Raw genomic sequence first — 21,249 nt, 5'->3', positions numbered from 1 at the left:
CAAACAGCAAAATGAAACAGAAAAAAAACAAAAACAAACAAACAAACAAAAAAACATACTACCTGGCAACCACTACTTTGCTGACATTTTCCTTCTGCTCAGGTCTTTATCAGTTCCTTTATCTGAGTTCAGAACCTTTGGAGAGACCACAGCAATGTTCACTCCACGCCACACAGGAACTAAGAAAAAGATACCCCCAAATCCATTCATTACATAGTATTATATAACAGGTGGTGGTTGTTTTTTTTTAACCTTAGCAAAACTGTTACAATTGCCCTGAGTGGTTTACAACTAGGAACACTCAACAAAATGATCAAAAATTCAGATGTCTAAGCCCTACCCCAAATCAGCTAAATCAAAATCTTAAGGGATGGAGCCCACAATTCTATCGTCTTGGCAGAGATTCTCCAAACAAGAAAGTGACAGTTTTGAAATTTTCAACTATAAATTATTAAGTTTTAACTTTTATCACTTCAAGTCCTTTTCCATAGCCAGGGGTTTGTATCAGATCGATTTCAAGGGTTCTTAGCCAGGAGAAAGTAAGATAAAAAGGACTGCTATCATATTAGCACCCCTCCTCCTCTTCCCTTTAATTTTCTCCAGTTAATAGGAAGAATTCATGTTACTTGAATTACAATACTGACCTTTCTGAACTAGAGTATCCCAAGTTAAATGTAAACTACATCTTGTTACTTAGTGCTGTGTTAAGAAAGCCTTATAATCTTAATTGTACATACATGTAGGATTGTAGTAACATTCTCATTTTTTTCAAACTTGTATTTCTGGTACGTTATTTTATTATCAAAATAATGTGCTAAAAATTAAAACACTACTAAAAGGACCTAAAGTAGAATAAAAGTCCTTTCACCCAGGAGGTATTTTACTTTATGATTAAATATATGATCAATACAGTCTAAATATATTTCAGAGAGTGTGCACAGCTCAGTGGTACTTTTAGGCTTAACCACTTGAGTCTCTGTGCTCTAAAAGGACAAACCATGACAGCTTTCAGAGTGGACACCAAGCCTCTGCCCAGTCAAGAAATGGAAAGGGGCAGTGGCCAGATTACAGCCACTCCCCCAATAACCACAGTTCTGGGGAAATGCTCTTAACTTCCATGCTACAAAGTTAAGATACCCACTGAGAAGAAAAAATTCAAGACAGAAAAAGTTCTCACTTTAAATGATAAACTTTTTTACATTTATCTAAATTAAAACTAAGTCTGATGTTTCACTGGGGGAAACAAAAACAGTTCTCTATCCAACTCCAGTTATACCATAGTTTCAACAATATCTACCCAATAGAAATAAATTATGAAAACCTTTTGTTGCTACTTTGTATAGACGTTTGTGCAGAAACACACACATTCATTCATGCCATTAAAAAAAATTTAAGAAACACAAATCAATATTCCTTATCAAGTCTTTGAAATAATTTTTCTCAGAGAATAATCCATTTAGAGCAAAAAGCTTAGTTAAGAGGGAAACAGAGAAACAAGTATACATGGAATATAACTGTCAGGCAAAACATAATCAGGCCTTAGTCCCACTAGGCAAGGGAAAAAAATTTGGCATAGTCTGATGTTTTGGGTATGTGAACTATTTTAAATATTATTTTATCAGAATTTTTTTCTCACTGAATTTAAAACGTGGTAACTATTAGCCAGAAAGTTAGTGCAGATACAATAATGGCAAACAAAAGAGAATTTCAATACACAGAGATACTACATAATATATGAAACAATCCAACAATACATAATAATCATGAACTTAGATGCAACTCATTGAAATGGCCTCAAAATATATTGGAAAAAAATCGGGAAATGCTAGGTGGATTTGAGTAACTACCTTTATCAGAAACTGACAGATCAGTAATAATTAAAAATTTGTAATTTAGTAAAACTAAACCAAATCAATAAGTGTGAATGGATATAGAAAGATCATCCAAGTAAGTCCATTTCCCACCCCCCAAATACATAAAGGAACATTTACAAAAACTGTATTAACTAGGTCACAAAGGAAGCCTTAACAGATTTCAAAGAGTGGATGTTAACCTGCATTTCTCTGATCTCAATTCAGCTATGTTAGAATCAACCACCATATAACAAATTTTAAAATGTTTCAAAGCTAAAAGCATACTCTTGCTGAGTTAAAGAGAAAATAAAACTAGGAATTACAAAATATTTATACCTGAATGACAATAAAAGTGCCACAAAACAAAAGAAAAAGTGGTACTTACTGTTAAGTTTATATTCTTAAATGCATTTTTTTAAAAACAAGAAAGATCAAGGATAAAAGTTACTAACCATAAAGTAAAAGGAAGTTTTAAAAAATAAGCAGAAAAGTAGTAAGATTAAAAACATCAGTATCAATAAAATAGAAAATAATTCTTGGGGAGAGGAGGACTAATAAGTTAGAAGAACATCTAGCAAAACGAGGGCACAATGTCCCCAACAAATAATATCAGTAAACAGGAGACGTAAGCACAAATACAGTAAAGGTTTAAAAAGTCATAAAATATGAAACACATGCCAGTATAAAACTTGGATGAAATGGACAGCTAGAAAAATTCCTAAAATGACTTAAGAAGAAATGGAAAATCTGAATAAACAAATTACATTAATGAACTTTTTACAAAAATCTAGCCCCTCACCCTTTCAACTGTTTTACAAACAAGTTATATCAAAATTTCAAGGAACAGTTTGTTCTTATGCAACCTATTTTATTAGAGAACAGAAAAACATTTTTGGTGGGGATATAGTAAAACCTTGATACCGAAACTGAGCAAAGACCAGATAAAAAATAGTAAACTCATATTATTTATTTACACAGATACACAAGTACTAAATAAAATATTAGCAAATATACTTAAGTGGGGTTTTTGAAAAATACTTCATGACCAAGGAAGTTTTACCCCAGAAATGCAAAGATGGTTCAATATCAGAAAATATATTACACCATGTGAGATTTAAAGAAAAAGATCATTTGAATTGTACAAAAACCTGATGAAGTTCCAAATCCATTAGGGTTTAATAAAAGTAAAACTCAACAATCTAAGAAGAAAAGGAAACTTAACCTAAAAAGATATCTATCAAAAATCCAAAACAAACCACAAATAATGACAAAAAATTAGAAGTATTTTCATTACAGTCAGGAACAAGACAAGGATATACCCACTATCACTGTTTCTGTTTAACATCTTACTGGAGATCCTCCTAGCCAATGCAATAGGACAGGAAAAGGTAAAGGTCTTAAGTATAGAAAAAAGGCCTTATTTGGAGATGATAGGTCTAACAGAAAATGTCTGGTAATTTGTAAACTATAGAAACTAAAGATCAGAAAGAAAACAAGAAATAACAGAGACTTGTGGGAGACCATTAAACATACCAACATGCATTACAGTAGTACCAGAAGGAGAGGAGAGGAAGGAGCAAACACATGCAAAGAAATAATGGGTGAAACTTCCCAAATATGAAAAACATTAATCTGCACATTCAAGAAGTTTAAGGAACTCCAGGTAGGATATACTGAAAGGGATTCTTACTTAGACACACCATAGTTGAACTGTCAAAAGCCACAGAGAAAATATTGGAAATACGAGAAAACAGACTCACTGCATACCAGAGAAAGAAAATCAGTTAACAGCTAACTTCTAATCTGAAGCAATGGAGGCCAGAAGACAGTTGAATGACATTCAAAGTGCTGGAAGACAAACTCAACCAAGAATACTATATGTAGCAAATCTATATTTCAAAAATGAAGGCAGAATAAAGACATTCCCAAATAAATAAAGATTGAGAGAATTCACTGCTAGCAGCCGACCTGCCTTACAACAGATACTGAAGAAGTTTCTTCAGGCTGAAAGGAAGTGATACCAGGCAGCAATTCATACCAACATGAAGAAAGGAGCACTGGTAATAGTGAAATATAATTTATTTATATAAATGTTTGTGTGTGTGTGTGTATACATACATACACACACATACACCTACCTTTTATTTAAAACACAACTGCATAAAACTATATAAAATTTATCGTTGGGCCTACAAGATATATAGATAGAAGGTATTTGACAATAACAACCAGAAGAGGAAGGGAAAGATACTAGAGTAGAGCAAGGAAGTGACAGCAGACAGTAACTCAAATCTCGACAAAGAAATGAATACCAAAAATGAAAAATAAAAAGATTAATATTAAAAAGTTCATATATTTTTGTCTTAGATTCTACAAAAGACTTAAGATTATATAAAGCAATAATTATAACACTGTATTGTTGAATTTTTAATACATATAGACATATACAACAATAATAGCACAAAAGTGGGTGAGGGATTGATGCTACCATGGAGCAAAGTTTCTATATTTTATTGGAATTAAGTGTGCAAAAATGTGAAGTACATCCAGGTACCTTAAGCTGATATTGTAACCCCAAGAGCAACCACTAAAAAAAAAACCCTCAAAAAACATAATTTAAAATTAATTAAATAATTAAAATGGCACTTTAGAAAATGCAAAAAAAAGTCAGTAAAGGAGAAACCAAGGGGGCTTCCCTGGTGGCGCAGTGGTTGAGAGTCCGCCTGCCGATGCAGGGGACACGGGTTCGTGCCCCGGTCCGGGAAGATCCCACAGGCCGCGGAGCGGCTGTGCCCGTGAGCCATGGCCGCTGAGCCTGCGCGTCCGGAGCCTGTTGCTCCGCAACGGGAGAGGCCACAACAGTGAGAGGCCCGCATACCACAAAAAAAAAAAAAAAAAAAAAAAAAGAAGCCAAGGAACAAAAGAAGACAAACAGCAAAATGACAGGAATAAATCCAAACATATCACAGTAACAGTTAATGTGAATAAACAGTCCATTCAAAAGGCAGAGATTTTCACACTGCATAAAATGAGGTCTAACTATATTGCTCTCTAGAAGAGACAAACTTTTTTTTTTTTTAGTACTATCTGTATTTTGGGGTCATTATCCTATTTTAGTTTTTTTTTTTAAATTGAAGTATAGTTGATTTACAATATTGTGTTAGTTTCAGGTGTACAGAAAGTAATTCAGTTGTATACATGTATTTTTTCAAATTGTGTTCCATCATAGGTTATTATAAGATATTGAATATAGTTCCCTGCACTATACTGTAAATCCTTGTTGCTTATCTACTTTACGTATAGTAGTTTGTATCTGTTAATCCCATATCCTTATTTATCCCTCCCTACCTCCCTCTCCCCTTTGGTAACCGTAAGTTTGTTTTCTATGTCTGTGAGTCTATTTCTGTTTTGTAAATAAGTTTATTTATGTCATTTCTTTTAGATTCCATATAGGAGTGATATCATATAATCTTTGTCTTTCTCTGTCTGACTTACTTCATGTAGTATGATACTCTTCTAGGTCCATCCATGTTGCTGCAAATGGCAATATTTCATTCTTTTCTTAGGGCTGAGTAATATTCCGTTGTATATATGTGCCATATCTTCTTAAACCATTCACTCAGTGTGATAATCTCTGGGTCCATCCATGTTGGCATTATTTCACTCTTTATTTCATACACACACACACACACACACACACACACACACACAACCACATCATCTTTATCCATTCATCTTCAGTGGACATTTAGGTTGTTTCCATGTCTTGGCTATTGTAAATAGTGCTGCTATGAACATAGGGGTGCATGCATCTTTTCAAATTATAGTTTTCTCTGGATATATGCCCAGGAGTGGAATTGCTGGATCATATGGCAATTCTATTTTCAGTTTTTTGAGGAACCTCCATTCTGTTTTCCATAATGGCTGCACCAACTGACATCCCCATCAACAATGTAGGAGGGTTCCCTTCTCTCCACACCCTTTCAACATGTTATTTATAGACTTTTTAATAACAGCCATTCTGGCCTGTGTGAGGTGATATCTCATTGTCATTTTGATTTGCATTTCTCTGATGATTAGTGATGTTGAGCATCTTTTCATGTGCCTATTGGCCATCTGTATGTCTTCTTTGGAGAAATGTCTATTTAGGCCTTCTGCCCAATTTTTGATTGGGTTGTTTGTTTTTTTGTTATTGAGTTGTATAAGCTGTTTCTATAGTTTGGAAATTAAGCCCTTGTCAGTCACATCATTTGCAAATATTTCCATCCAGTCCATAGGTTGTCTTTTTGTTGATGGTTTCCTTTGCTGTACAAAAGACTGTAAGTTTGATTAGGTCCCATTTATTTATTTTCACTTTTATCTCTATTGCCTTGGTAGACTGACCTAAGAAAACATTGGTACGATTTATGTCAGAGAATGCTTTGCCTATGTTCTCTTCTAGGAGTTTTATGGTGTCATGTCTTATATTTTAGTCTTTAAGCCATTTGAGTTTATTTTTGTGTATGGTGTAAGGCTGTGTTCTAACTTCACTGATTTCCATGCAGCTGTCAACCTTTCCCAACACCACTTGCTAATGAGACTGTCTTTTCCTCAATGTATAATCTTCCCTCTTTTGTCATAGATTAATTGACCATGGGTGTGTGGGTTTATTTCTGGGCTCTATTCTGCTCCATTAATTCATATGTCTGGTTTTGGGCCAATACCACACTGTTTTGATTACTGTAGCTTTGCAGTACTGTCTGAAGTCTGGGAGGGTTATGCCTCCTGCTTTGTTCTTTTTCCTCAGGATTGCTTTGGCAATTCTGGGTCTTTTATGGTTCCATATAAATTTTAGGATTATTTGTTCTAGTTCCATGAAAAATGTCATGGATAATCTAACAGGGATCACATTATATCTGTAGCTTGCTTTGGGTAGTTTGGCTATTTAAACAATATTAATTCTTCCAATCCAAAAGCATGGGATAGCTTTCCATTTCTTTGAATCATTTTTGATTTCCTCTATCAATGTTTTATGGTTTTCAGCATATAGGTCTTTCACTTCCTTGGTTTATTCCTAGGTTGTTTTTTTTTAATGTAATTTTAAACAGGATTTTTTTTTAACTTTCTCTGATATTTGATTGTTAGTATAGAGAATGTAACTGATTTCTACATATTAACTTGTATCCTGCTACCTTGCTGAATTCATTTGTTAGTTCTAATAGTTTCTGTGTGGTCTTTATTATTCTCTACATAGAGTATCATGTCATCTGCAAATAGTGACAGTTTTACCTGTTCCCTTCCAACCTGCATACCTTTTACTTCTTTTTCTTGTCTAATTGCTGTGGCTGGGACTTCAATACTACGTTGAATAGAAGTGCTGAGAGTGGGTTTCCCTGGTGGCTCAGTGGTGAAGAATCCACCTGCCAATGCAGGGGACATGGGTTTGAGCCCTGGCCTGGGAAGACCCCACATGCTGCAGAGCAACTAAGCCTGTGAGCCACAGCTACTGAGCCCACGAGCCACAGCTACTGAGCCCATGTGCCACAACTACTGAAGCCTGTGCGCCTAGAGCCCGTGCTCTGCAACAAGAGAAGCCACCACAATGAGAAGCCCACGCACCGCAACGAAGAGTAGCCCCCACTCGCCGCAACTAGAGAAAGCCCGCGCGCAGCAACAAAGACCCAATGCAGCCATAAATAAATAAATAAATAAATAAATATTTTAAAAATACAGTAATTTGGCTGAATATCACAACCTAGATTTCTGAGTTCCAGATTCATAATCATCTACCGGCTACCTGTTTGATATCTCCTGAGTATCTTTTCAGATATCTCAAATTTAACATGTCCCAATTGGAAATCTTGGTTTTTCTCCCCCTAAACTCAACACTCCCTCCTACTTCCTTCACTGACTCCCACCTCCTTGACAGCATCACAATCCAGGTAAATGGAACTACCATCCAATCAATCGCTCAAGGTAAAAATCCAGAAGTCATTTTTTACTCTTCCCTGTCCCTCACTATACAAAATCTGTCAGTGGTCCTGCATGTTTTATTTCCAAAGTATATCTTAAATTTGTCCACTTTGTGCATGCACCAGTGAGGAGTCTAGTACAATCTTGGAGGGTTAGTCAATAAAGTACTGTGCTTTCACTTCAGCACCCTCAGCAATCCGGAAAACAGCTCAGATATGAAAGTCTTTAGTTTGTAAAACTTGGACTTACACACTACGATTCAGCAAATTATCTTTTCATATACGCTAGTATTTAAAGAAATCTTCATTATGGTACACACACTGATTATGCAAAATACATGTTAAATTAACAAAACAGGAAGCGATTCTGGCTATATCGGTAGTTTAGAGTTTAATGCCCATTATTTTTCTCTACCAAGTTACTAAACCCACCCCCACACACACAAAAAAAATTATTATTCACTGAACAGCCAAAATAAAGGTGACCTGGATTGGAAACAAGAATCACTTTGCAGTGGAGACTGTGTTAGATAATACTGGAAATCATTCATTTAAACACGGACACATTTCTCTGGATTAAATCAAGGTACGTTTCTCTTTATCTGGCCTGCACCTGCTGTGATAATCACTACGTTGAGTTTGCAGTGACAAAGTAAAATCTGGGGAAAGATTTGAATAGAAAACATTATGGGAGAAAACATCTACAATTTAAGTACACATTTCCTGTCCAGCTCAATCACCACACTTCTTACTAAAGAGTGAGCTCCCTCAGATCTTCTACAATGCCCAGGGCACTCTTAATTTCAGGAAATTAGTACTAAATTTTCCTTGTACATTTGTTTTAACAACCTCCTAACATACATACCTCTTGCACTTTATAGAATAAAAGGTCAAAATGTACATTGTTCTGTAAATGAGAAAGTTTACTTAGAGATAGGTCTGGTATGAAAAGACCCTTGAACAGGGAGATATTGGTTCATTCATTTGTTCATACAATTACCTCCTGGGTGCCAAGTCAATAAAGTACAGTAGTTAAGAGCTTAGGCTTTTGAGTCAAAACAAAGGGATCAAATCTTTACTCCATCACTTTTATTTAACCTTGATGTGCAGACGCATCATCTATGAAACATCACAGAACTGTGCTGAGGTTATTAAATAATAAAGTGCTTTAGCTCAGTGGCTGGCACAAAACGGGCCATCAATTAATGATTACTGTCATGATAATTACTATTACTGCTGCTCACAGGAACTCAGTCTGGTGCTGTAGGAAGCCCTGTAAACAAATGAAGTACAACCTAATGAAATCTGAACATGTTATGAGACTACAGGGTAGGGAGCAACCAACTTTATAACAATTGGGGAAGTCATGATATAAAGATATGATTTTCTTAGATATTTATTAACGTACTATTAGAATATTTATGGTATTTAGCTATGACAGTAACCTTTGCTGGAAAACAATATTTAGGATTTTCATGAAAGGGCTGCCATGTTGCAGATCCACTGTCTCACCCATCAGTTTGCCTTCATCAGCATCCACAAAGGCAAGTTCATCACTCAAGCCCTAAAAAGACATTAGTCAAGTGGGAGAGGGGGCTTCTGGATTAACTGGAGAATGAAAGAAAATTCTTATACTGGCAATCTATATCTACCTTATGAATTATCAGACTCAGGGAAGACATACTGAATCTTTTCAACATGTCATCATGATATAAAAGTCCAAACTTGAAGAGATACAAGCTACAAGGAGGAAAGCTTCGGCTCACAATTAGGAAAACAAACAGAGAAGCCATTTAATAAACAGAACAGTCTCTGAAGGTAGTGAACACCTCTTCAATTTAAGTTGAGGCTACACAATGATAAAGAAGGGGTTCTGTAGAAGGAATTTCTCACCGGACTACGAGCTCCTAGAGAAGAGGAAGTCATTCATTTTCACTCATCTGGTGCTTAGCATTAACCTGGCACATAGAAGCTCAATAAAAGTTTTTTCAATAAATAGGTTAAAATATAGGGCCCTTTCCAACTCTAAAATTTTACAGTTCTTTTATCAAGCAATGTTACATGCAAAAAGGAATCAGTACTATATATTTCTAGCATGCTACTTCATATGTAATAAAGGAGGAAAATTATATATTGTATTTGCAAAAGAAACTCTAGAGAATACATAAGAAACTGACAAATGGTTTCCTAAAGTGGAATTTAGGGGAAAGGCTGGATGGAAACAGGATGAAAGTGTGACTTCTCTATGTGTATCTTTTTTTTTTGAAACATCTTTATTGGAGTATAATTGCTTTTCAATGGTGTGTTAGTTTCTGCTTTATAATAACGTGAATCAGCTATACATACATATACATATGTATATCTTTTTATATTACTTTTATTTTTTAACCTTGTGAATGTATCACCTTTTGAAAAATAATGTTGTAAATAACTACATATATTTAGTATATATTATTAAATATATAATATTATTAAAATCTTCACTGAAAAAAACCAATGGCTTTGAGCTAGTACTTAGAAATAAATGATCAAGTATCCATAATTTAAGTACATGTCCAACTTATATTGTTGGATCTTTTTACTTTATTCTAATTAATGGAAATTTAAAGTGCTTGGCTGATTTGATTATAATTTATTAGCCTAGAAGTCTAAACTGTATCACAAGGAAAACGTTGTTGCCTAATGAGATGCCAATGCTTTCTGGATACTCTAAATTATTTACAGAGATTATAGTAGCATGGAGCAGAATTACACTGTCGATAAAATTACCTTTGAAAGATAGTTTTTAAAATGTTCTGTGTAGAAATGAGCACACCTAGCACTCAGATCTTGGGTTATAATATCATACTCCAATAAAAGGAATCAGGGCTCCTTGGGGAAAAAAAAAAAGGTTGATTTACAACTGAAGCAGAAAATATATGACATGAAGAAGCTGAAAGATCTTATATGCCAGAAACCACAGAAGTGCTCAAACTAAACAAAAACGCTATGTTGATGGGAGTATGTCAAAGGGACACAGTAGTCGACTGAATGAGCTCCCAATGGCCAAAGCTGGAACAACTTGAGAAACAAAATAAAGATGCACTTAATTATAACCCAAAATATAAAATAAAATTCATGAGCCCATACTGATATTAGTAAATGACTGAATGAATTAATAAAAAGGAGAGAAAAGACAAATCTCCCATGCAGAAGAATCCCAAATAATTTAGGAAGATACTCTACTCCCAAGGAGAGGGAACATAACTCCCCACTCCCTAAGTGTGGGCTGTACAGAGACTTCCTTCCAAAGAGCACAGCAGAGAAAGATGGAAAAAAGAGTAACTTTACAGTAGAGAAACCTAACAGTACCTCAGCAAGTGACTGAGGTCAACATCAACTGTAATAAATCATGTTGATAGTATGTACTCTGGAAATGATGTGATGAAAATGCTACCTAACCTCTGTGTCTTCCTCCCCAAAATCCATTATTTCAGTCTCACTATGAGAAAAACACCAGACTAATTCCAACAGAGGAGCATTCTACAGAATATCTGACCAGTACTCCTCAAAACTGCCAAAGTCATCAAAAACAAGGAAAGCCTCAGGAATTCCCTGGCGGCCCAGTGGTTAGCATTCAGTGCTTTCACTGCCAGGGCCTGGGTTCAACCCCTGGTCTTGGAACTATGATCCTGCAAGCCGCGTGGCGTGGCTGGGGAAACAAAAATACACAAGGAAAGCCTAAAAAAGAAATTGTCATGGTCTAGAGGAGTCTAAGGAGACATGAATGACTAAATGTAATGTGGTATCCTGGAAGGGATACTAAAACAGAAAAAGAACATTAGGTAAAAACTAAAGTGTGGACTTTAGTTAATGACAATGTATCATGTATATATTATCTATATACATTTATCTATTCAGGTAACTTGAGACAGTCTGTGGCTTTTTTCTCCTCTATAAAGTAGATCTAATAATTACTTTTCAGGGCTGTTAGATAATGTATACAAAGCATACTGTTATTATCATTATAATCAATGTTGTAAACAAATGTGTTGGTTTTCATGTATGTGTATTCTTCTTAGCAATGAGGACACTGCTGACAAAGGCATTATAGCTGGCAGGACAAAATGAGTCATGAGAAACTCATATGATTGCCTGAAGCAGCAGGTGACAGTACCTGATGCTCTCGGTGCCTTAGGTCATTTAGATGTGAAATCCAGGCCTAATCCTTTAAATTCAATAAATCATGCCAGGATTAAAGGCTACAGAAAGGTAGCTTGAAGAAATCTTATAGATATTCCATTAATAAAAGCAAATCATAGCTAAAAGAGTTTATTATGATTTACCAAAACGTTATGTGTTCAGATCAGGGTAATATTCTTAGAAAGGGGTCAGATCTTTTTAGTCCTGTGTCTCTCCATTAAAAGTGGAAGCTAACTTTATTAGCTACATCAATACTAAGAAAACTAAACACTAAAACTAATCTAACATGAATAAAGAAGGAAGGGAAATAAAAATAGAGACCAGGAAATGGGAGAGAGATTTTTAAAGGAAAAGGATTATTGTATTTGTTACTAGTAGGACACCTACCACAACTGACAAGTTGCACACTCGTTTTCTGCCACCTATTTCTCCAGTTGTTTTACTTGTGAGCAGAGTTTCCTAGTCAAGCAAAGGGGGACCTCATAGTATCACCACATGAGTGAAAGTGAAATGTCAAGATGCTTTCACATAGAGACGCCTCTAACACATAGGACACCATCATAAGAACTAGAAAAAGCAGCCCCCTCTGGGTGGAACAATTAGAAAAGAGCACCTGTTCCTCTGGGTTAAGCCAGCAGGAGCTGGATAGGCCCCCACTCACCTCTTGAACTAGACACAACCTGCACAATAGTATGTGGTGGCCTTGCCTCCAACTAAGGAAAACTTGGTTAACCCAATGGCACAGAGCACATAACTTACTTTTTCTGGGGGGTGGGGGAAAAGGTAGATTTTTAATAACTGCTTTTATCACCAGGTTAAGTCATGCAGTTACAAAGTAGTGAGAAATTTCTGAAAGGATATTATTGTTAAAAAAAACTCATTCTTACATAAATAATATCTAGTACTTCATTGGGACAGTACTGTTCAAAAGGTCCTGACCAAACAACTCCCAAACAAAACACAACCTTAGGTTGTTTCCAGCCCACTGGGAATGAAGCCGTGCGCGGAAGATGAGGCCTGTAAAAGACGACACAAAGTCAGGGCGAGTCAGAGCCTTTGGTAATGCTCAGAGCCGCCAGCCAGACGCCAAAGACAGAGCTCAAGTGGTTTCTCCTAAGACACTCTACTTGAATTACTGTTCAATTAGTCAACACAACACATCTTCAAAAGAGAACAATTAACGTGATAAGGAGATGACTGCATTCTTTGGGCTGTATGTCGTAATTGTGGTTAGTAAATTCTGACAGTCTTAACAAAAATAGCCTCCATCATTTGCAGGTATGAAATTCTCTACCAGGCTTTTTATTTTTGCTGGATGACAAAATGCGATTGATAAGCTATAAATGATACTGTTTTATGTTATAAAAATACTAGCTTTTTTCATTTATTATATTTACAGGCATTCACTGCTTGAGTCAAGGTTAGGCTTGTTAAGTGATTAAAGGCAATTTTATTACAGCAGCATGTATTTATTTTATTCTAAAAGAATAAAATGCATGAAGAGAAAGTTTGTGTGTAACCTCTCAAAAATTGAGCTATTTTGCTGATGTAAAATACCAGTAACCCACTTGAGGACCATGCTACCTTCTGAAAATGCCATATACCTGCTTCTTACATGTGTCAAAGCCCTTGATACTTGTCCAGAGCTGAAGCGGCAAGCTACCGACTGCTCTTGGACAACAGGTGCTTCTCTGGGGCTACAGCTGACTGTGCTGGGAAGCAGCCATGGAGCAGAGCAGCACAGGCAGATGGAAAAAACCTTTTTATTTAAAGGCAAAATGCCCAAATGGCTCTCTGGCATAGCTAATTTCTACTATCACGAATTCGCTTATATATGATCCCCTAACCTTAATTTTTTTCTTCTTAAGGGGCCGATTTGGATTAACTTGTTGAGAATGGCGTATAACTTACTTTTAATAAGATGCACAGGCCATAGCAACTGATCCACTTCCTTAATGGGATGAATGGCCTCTTCTGAAGCGAAAATCTTAGAAGTCACGCTTGACGGTCGCCATCTTGAGAAAAAAACGGCAAAGCCGCAAAGCAACTTCCGATTGATCTGGAATTGGTCTGTAGTGAGGGGAGCATACAGAGAACTCCTGGGCCCCGGCGGGTAAGGAGGTGCTGCAGACACACAGGGAACGACAATGACCAGCAAAGCAGCTGGATAGTTTCTGGCCAGCAGCCCAGCATCCAGGAGGCAAACCAAGGGGAGGAGGAGGAGGGTGGGTACAGTGAAGAGGGGTTGAGAGGGAGTGAAGGAAGGAAAAGGGTCTCCTCCACCAAAAATGAGACCTACCACCGGTAAAGTTATTTCAGCCTTTGCCCTGAAGCCTCTCCCCTTCCTTCCCTCCGCCCCCCGCGCCCCCATTCTTCTCCTCCCCCACCTCTTAGCTCCAGGACCGAGCCCAGGGTCCACGAGCCCACAGTCCCCAGGCTCTGGGCCTAGGACGTCCAGGCGCGCGGTACTCCTGGCCACCCTCACACGGGTGAAGGGCCAGTCTCCCCTCAGGGGGATGCATGCCGCCTGCAGGGGACCCAGAGTCAACGCCAAGCAAAAAGCATACACTCCCGCGGCGCCCACTCTCCCGCTAGCCCGCAGCACTCCCGCGGCCCAGCTCATGGCCGACCGAGGAAGAGGAAGAAAATGGAGGAAAACGGAGGGAAAGCTGGTTGAAGCTCAGAGGAGGAAAACCTTTGGCTACTGAGGCTGCGTAAGGCGGCGCCCAGCCCGTGCGGACCTCGCGGGGGCCAAGCGCGCCAGGTGCAGGCGCGAGGCAAGGAGGCGAGCCCTGAGGCACTGCGCCTGCGCCTGTTGCAGGTTGCGGTTCCTGTGGCTGGCGGGTTTCAGAGAGGCCCCTTGGGCTCCATGTGCACGAGGTGCAGCAGGCACACTGAACTAGAGGGACTCAGCTCTCAAACGGAGTGTTCCTTGCCCAGAGAGGCAGGGGACACCAGGGAGCCCAGGTAAATTTATTTCTAACGAAATCTTGTCTAGATGTATCGGATAAGGGCTTTTTGACTCTTGATTGGGAATTTTTCACCAGGGCTGTGGGAGAAAGGGATCCCAGGGCTACTGTTTACCACCCAAATACGAGCTGAAGTAGAAAAAGCATTTAATTTAAACCCTCTATGCAAAGGAGATTTTTAAATAAGATACAAAACCCTAAGAATTTGATCAGGGCAGTGCTAATTGATAACCATATATACAATTGAAAACCATTTCTACAACTCATTATTTATGAAGTCGTTAAATGTAGAATCTAATAAAATCCCCCTCTCATCCGTTAATTGGGGATGAACCAAGGTTTCCAGTTCTCTTCTCCCACCACATTCTACCCAGTTAACTGTTTTCTTACTCATTTGTGAATCATAAAACATAATACACATCTGACAAATTCTCTTACAAAATGTAGAGCAGTGTTTCTCAGCCTTTTTTCATTATCTTTCCCTCAAGAGCTTCTTCAGACATTAACCCTAATCGTTCAGCTCCCTCACCTGCCCCCACAGCATGAGATTAAATATTATGGAGTGAGACTTTTGTCTGGTAGGGTTGAGCTTTGGAGAGCCAAACCCTTGTAATATCAAAGATTTTTTTCACCAACCCCCCCACCGAAGAACCGATTTTCACCGCCTTGGGGCAATATTGCTCCAGCTGAGAACAAATGATGTACAGCAGTTTTATTTCCTAGAATATTCCCTGTAGAAAGTATATTTTGAAGCTTTTTGATCTCTGCAAGGATCTCCTAAAATGAAGCTTTAATTTGGTGTAAGAGAGGAGCTTAAAACAAGGCAAAATCCACAGAAGACTCCCCTCCCCCCATCCTAACTAAACTCTCATGACCATATTTTGTACATTCAAGGGAAAAGTTGAAAAAAAAGTAAAGACAACAAAATAATGGGAAGCTAATTATGTTCAGTAATAGATGACTGAAATGAAAGCTATTAAATAGCAAGAATAACAGAGAGTGAACCATAACTCTCTGACCAAATGGGTTTGCCTCCACTAGAGCCATGTAGGTCCTCAGGGTCTGCATATATGCCTTCTAATTTTTCCCACTGGTCCTGTCCTAGTCTAATTTGTAAATTACCTTGGTCCTGATTTTTTAGTTTTTGTTTCACTGTGTATTTCCTATAGCTGCCTTAAATTCTTTGTGGAATCAAGGAAATATATATTTTTGTATGAAGCACATGCACTCCTACCTTGGACACCAAGAGGGAGCTACCAATTGACTGTTACCAAGCATCCATCAATAACCAGTTAGATGAGGTACCCTAAATACTCACTGTGAAATACTTGAGGGCAGAAATGATGTCATACTGAACTCATAACCATAACACAGCAAGCATAGTAGTAGTTTGCTAAAAGAATAACCTAGAGGATGCTCTAAACTCCCTGTGTGGTATTTCAACAGAGGGACCAAATCAACTATTTGAGGTTATATTAATTGGCATAATACTTGCAGGGTTGGAGATATTTAATTTTTTTATACCATGAAGTTATATTTCTATTTTCCTTCTGATATACATTGTCTTAAAAATAAGTACTTAGTAAAAATTATATAAAAACACATAAAGTTAATGAAGCAATGTAAAGTGAATATACTGGTGCCCTAATGGAAGAAAGCACAAAATGAAATTTCAGTACTAGAAATTTTGTTGTTTTATGAGAAGAATCGTAAGTTCTATATTAAATGGATTAGTATACATATTCTACCAAACCTGAAGACAACTTTTACATATATGACATACTTCGGAAGTATAACTTACATCTGTACAGGTTGAGTATCATTACAATAGAGAAATAGAAAAATTCCTTTACCATTTCCTTTTTCTAGCCTTGAGAGGCTGGAGTTATGTCATAGGTCCAATGTTCTTTTATATTTTAAAGATCAGGTGAAAATACTTTCAAAATGTAAAATATACAGTCTACTACCTTCTGTTCTATAAAACATGGAACATTAAAAGGTTTTAAAATATCAGGTCTTTTTGGACATCCCGAAGTGTGTTTGCACTCTTCTTTAAAAGGGCCTCCTCCTCAGAATTCACAAGTTAACTTTCACAACATCTGAGACACCATTTTGGCCCAAGACACAAGGGATACTGAGAAAGATTTCTTCTTTTATTCCATATAAGCCCTAAAAGGCAAAATTAGGTTATTATTCAGTAACCTGATATGGAAAAGCAGCTATGCAAGACAGCTTCAGAATAAGAATATACAGAGAGACTGTGGAGCTCAAGAATCATTCGGAGGGCGGCAGAGTGATCTTCAACAATACGAAGGGCATCCTAATGTCCTATGACCGTGTAAGAACTTGTGTTTAATGACCTGAAGAATGTGCCAGATGCCTTCAAAGGGGCCAGAAAGGGCACTGTCTATTTTACCCCTTACCCTTGTCATATTTCTTTCTAAGCGGAAGAATGCCATGCAGTCTGATGAAGGACTGTGAGATCAAGCAGGCTGTGTTTGGTGTAAAATAATAAAGAGAACAGTGAAGGCAGAAGCAGGAAGTGGCTGGGCAGGCTCTGCTTTGTATAATCTTTACATGAGGGGATGCCACTGAGTTTGGACAACAGATGCTAACAGGTGGCTTCTCAAGCTTCCGGAGGTGAAGCCTCCGGTGAAGCCTAAGGTTCCAGGTACTCACATGCTCAGCAGGGTTTATGTAATTCCCCTGCCAGTCACCAATGGAATGTACTCGGAATGTGCTCCTGCCCTCCTGGCTACCACCTGGCTTCTATCCAGGACCTTCCATGATGGACAGGGCCATGGAATAGGTGCAGCCATGGCCACCACGCTATCCTAGGGCCACGGAACCTCCCATCAGCCGCCCTGATGTTCCCTCCACTCCTGCAGCTGAAGCCAAGGCTGTAGAGGCAGCTGCTAGAGCCTATTACAACCTGGGTAACCCACACAATGTCTACATGCCCACAAACCAGCCTCCACCTCCTCCCTGGAAGGTAAGAAGACCCAGTAGACCTCTCACACCTCTCTGCCCCCTACCACCCATGGCCTTTTCTTACCCCAGAATGTAGGGTTGGGGGAGGCAATGGGAAGGTCTTGTTCCTCCAGGTGTGCCTGTAAAGTTACCAGGAACCAGCGCTGAGAGAGGGAGAGGCTCCTTGACCCTGGAGTGGTGCCTCCCAGCTTCCCATAATAGTTCAGAGCCCACAGGCACGACTCAGCCAAGCTCCCCTCTCACCGTCTCTGGGGCTCCCCTCAGGAGCTCAGCGTCCCTGTTTTACTCTAGTGGCCCGCAGAGGGCCTCCCTACCCACCGTTTCCTCTGCAGTCCAGCTCCCTCATTTTGGTAGCCACTTTATACTCAACCTCCTGATCTCCGTCAGAACAGCCACATGTCTTCTCCCCAGGGTCCGCTGCCAGGCTCTACTCACATTCACTCCACTCTGGTCCGTGCCCCGCCAGACTGTCAGCCCACGTTCCCTTCCCAGCCACATTCCGGCTGCAGTCGCACTTGCCTGCCCCCGCTCCCCTTTCCTGTCCTTGGTCATTCGTTGCTCCCTCTGTGTAGCACAATACCTTTTAGAGCTTTAACATGAGCTGCCAGGGGTTGGGTGGCATCAGGAACAAGGCAGCGTGGCTGGGGCAAAAGCCCTCCTGCCTTCTGTGCTAGTGTTTCAGGAATTTGCTCTCTCTCCTTTCACTGTATCTCTTCCTGCTAGAAAGGGCTTCTTGGATTAGAACTGGAAATGTATGTCCATGCCATTATGCCATTTGGGGGCTGCTGGGTAGACTGGAAACAAGGGCCCTGACCTCCAAGGCTGCCCTGGCCTAGCCCTGTGTACTGCCATGACCTGCTGCACCCCCTTAGCCTATCCTCTTCCCTTTAAGCGTCACGTCTGGTTGGCAGTATGACCCCTGGATGCACTGAAATTTGCTTCCTTTCCTCATAGACTGGCCGTGAAGTGAGGAAATGGTTATTTAAAGAGAATTTCCTATTTATCTGACAATAAATCAAGTTAATAATATATTAATGTTAAATAAACTCTATTGGCAACTTTATTTGCTGAAAATGTGAAGTAATAAAAATGAAGTAACTGGGAAAAAAGGTTAAGAGCATACAAATGATTTTGCTCTTAATGTCAAATGTTTAAGCATTTCCTACAAACTATAACTCATCCGCTGATGTGTTCAGTAAAGACTATGAAATTCCCGTATTGCTCAACCTCTTTTCAGGAGCATTCATTTGACACCTCCCTGACTCTTCTTCAGGAGCCCTCTGGGGGTAATTGCTTATTCTCCCACAGCCCTTTGTATCCTCAAAAGAGGAAGAGTGTAGAATCCACTGTATACCCCTCACTGTCTCTTCCAGATTATTAATCCCTTGCTCTTTTAAAAACAAAAACAATTCCCCCTATTTTTTGAGGCCCATCTTATTCAGCTCTTCTTTCCTTTCTAATGACCGTCTACAAACCTCTTGAGTATTCCATCTCATTCATAAAAGACTTTGACCCTAGCAATCTTTTCTCTCTATCCCAGTTTGTGCCATTATCCTTGGTGGCTTCATTGTCCATGTGGATAAACGAACCAATTCCCTTTCTTTCCAGTTTCTTGTCTTCTTTAGCTCATGGGACCTTCTCCCACCCCAAGTATCTTACTCTGAACCTTGTTATGAGGTTCCTCCATATCCAACTTATATTCCTTTCTTGTAACTCTTTTGCTACACCCTAAGACCCTTTGCCTATTTTAATTTTTAGAAATATTTCTTAAATTCTTTATTACTCATTTTCTTTTTGTAATTTATTCATTTGTATGTAGATAACATTTAAGGGCAACGGTCTTGAATTTGACTGTGACCCTTTAGCAGAAGGTCAAACTCATTTTTAACAAGTATAGACACCAAAACTACCTACATCTCTATCTCTCTGTCTTCCTCTCTTCTCTCTCCCCCTTTAACACTCCACAAGTAAAACCCAAACCCAGATGAATTCAGTTATCTACTTTCTCCCCTCCTGCACTCAGGTCCCTAGAGAAAACCGCACAACAAAGCTGATCTTTAACTTTTGTCAAAATTAATGCTTATCCAGCTGCAAGGCACAGGGATATTAGCTCGGTGCTTTGTGACAGCCTGGAAGGGTGGGATGGGGAGAGTGGGAGGGAGGGAGACGCAAGAGGGAAGACATATGGGAACATATGTATATGTATAGCTGATTCACTTTGTTATAAAGCAGAAACTAACACACCATTGTAAAGCAATTATACCCCAATAAAGATGTTAAAAAAAAAATTAATGCTTATCTACCTCAAGCATCCACCTGACAGTAATTCTGCCTTTATTTTTTGTCAAATTCTATTTCTCACTGTCTACAAAGATGATTTCAAATCTTCTCAAACACCTGACTTTTCTATACCTCCCTTGACTTTCAGTAGATGATTTTGTCTCCTTTCACTAAAAAGACAGAAGTCATCAGATGCTTCCAATGCCAAACTTACAAACCTATATGATTCACTACCTATCTTCTCTTTGTTATCCCCTATTAAAAAAGGTAGTTGTCCCTCCTCCTTTCTAGGACTAATACCTTCACCAATGCTCTGGATCCCACCCTCTCTGCTTATTACTATCTTCAATATCTTCTTTACATCTTATCTTTTAAACAACAACAAAAAAAACCTGCCTTGCCCTGATTTTCCTCTCCAGTTACTGCTCTCTCTCCTTAATTTCACAGCCACTTACCTCAAAAGAGCTGTTCATATTGGCTTTAATTTCTCCAGTCTACTTAAAAGGTTCTCAGCTGGAGGTGATTTTGCCTTACCAAACGTTCCCAAGGGACATTTGGTAATGTCTGGAGACATTTTTTTTAACATCTTTATTGCAGTATAATTGTGGAGACATTTTTGATTGTCAAAACTGGTATGCTACTGGCATCTAATGAGTAGAGGCCAGGGATGCTGCTAACATCCCACAATGCACAGGACAGCCCCAATAATGAAGAATTATCCAGCCCAAAATCAATAGTGCCGAAGTTAAGAAAACCCTGGTGTACTCCAATCAGAATTTTTCATTTCTATTACTTTATTAAACATCTGCTAAGGTTATCAGTGACCTCTGTGACTTTACCTTCCTGGCATTTTAACCCTCATTTTATATGACTTCACATCAATCAAGAACAGAAAACCAATCCTTTCATCTTTAAGGCATCCTCCTTTCACTTGGTGACCATGATTCCATGTTCTCTTGGTTTTTAACTCTGGCCACCACTTAGTCACCTTCGTGGACTCACACTATAAACTCTGCTGTTAAT

The 21,249-nt window shown here is 38.6% G+C and overlaps 1 protein-coding gene and 1 pseudogene across 1 annotated transcript in view; one reads left to right on the top strand and one right to left on the bottom strand.

Moving 5' to 3' along the window:
• Positions 1 to 21,249, bottom strand: part of LOC116758350 (L-lactate dehydrogenase C chain-like) — a 46,609-nt gene that overhangs the window by 2,497 nt on the left and 22,863 nt on the right. The window contains 3 exon segments of the mRNA XM_032641174.1: positions 63 to 179; positions 13,898 to 17,032; positions 17,035 to 17,124. Coding sequence (XP_032497065.1) covers positions 16,958 to 17,032; positions 17,035 to 17,124 — 165 coding nt within the window. The 3' untranslated portion in view covers positions 63 to 179; positions 13,898 to 16,957.
• LOC116758626 lies at positions 16,954 to 20,120 on the top strand (annotated as a pseudogene).

This window comes from Phocoena sinus, chromosome 8 (genome assembly GCF_008692025.1).
Source record: "Phocoena sinus isolate mPhoSin1 chromosome 8, mPhoSin1.pri, whole genome shotgun sequence".
Lineage (NCBI taxonomy): Eukaryota > Metazoa > Chordata > Mammalia > Artiodactyla > Phocoenidae > Phocoena > Phocoena sinus.
This window is presented reverse-complemented; position numbering and strand designations above follow the sequence as displayed.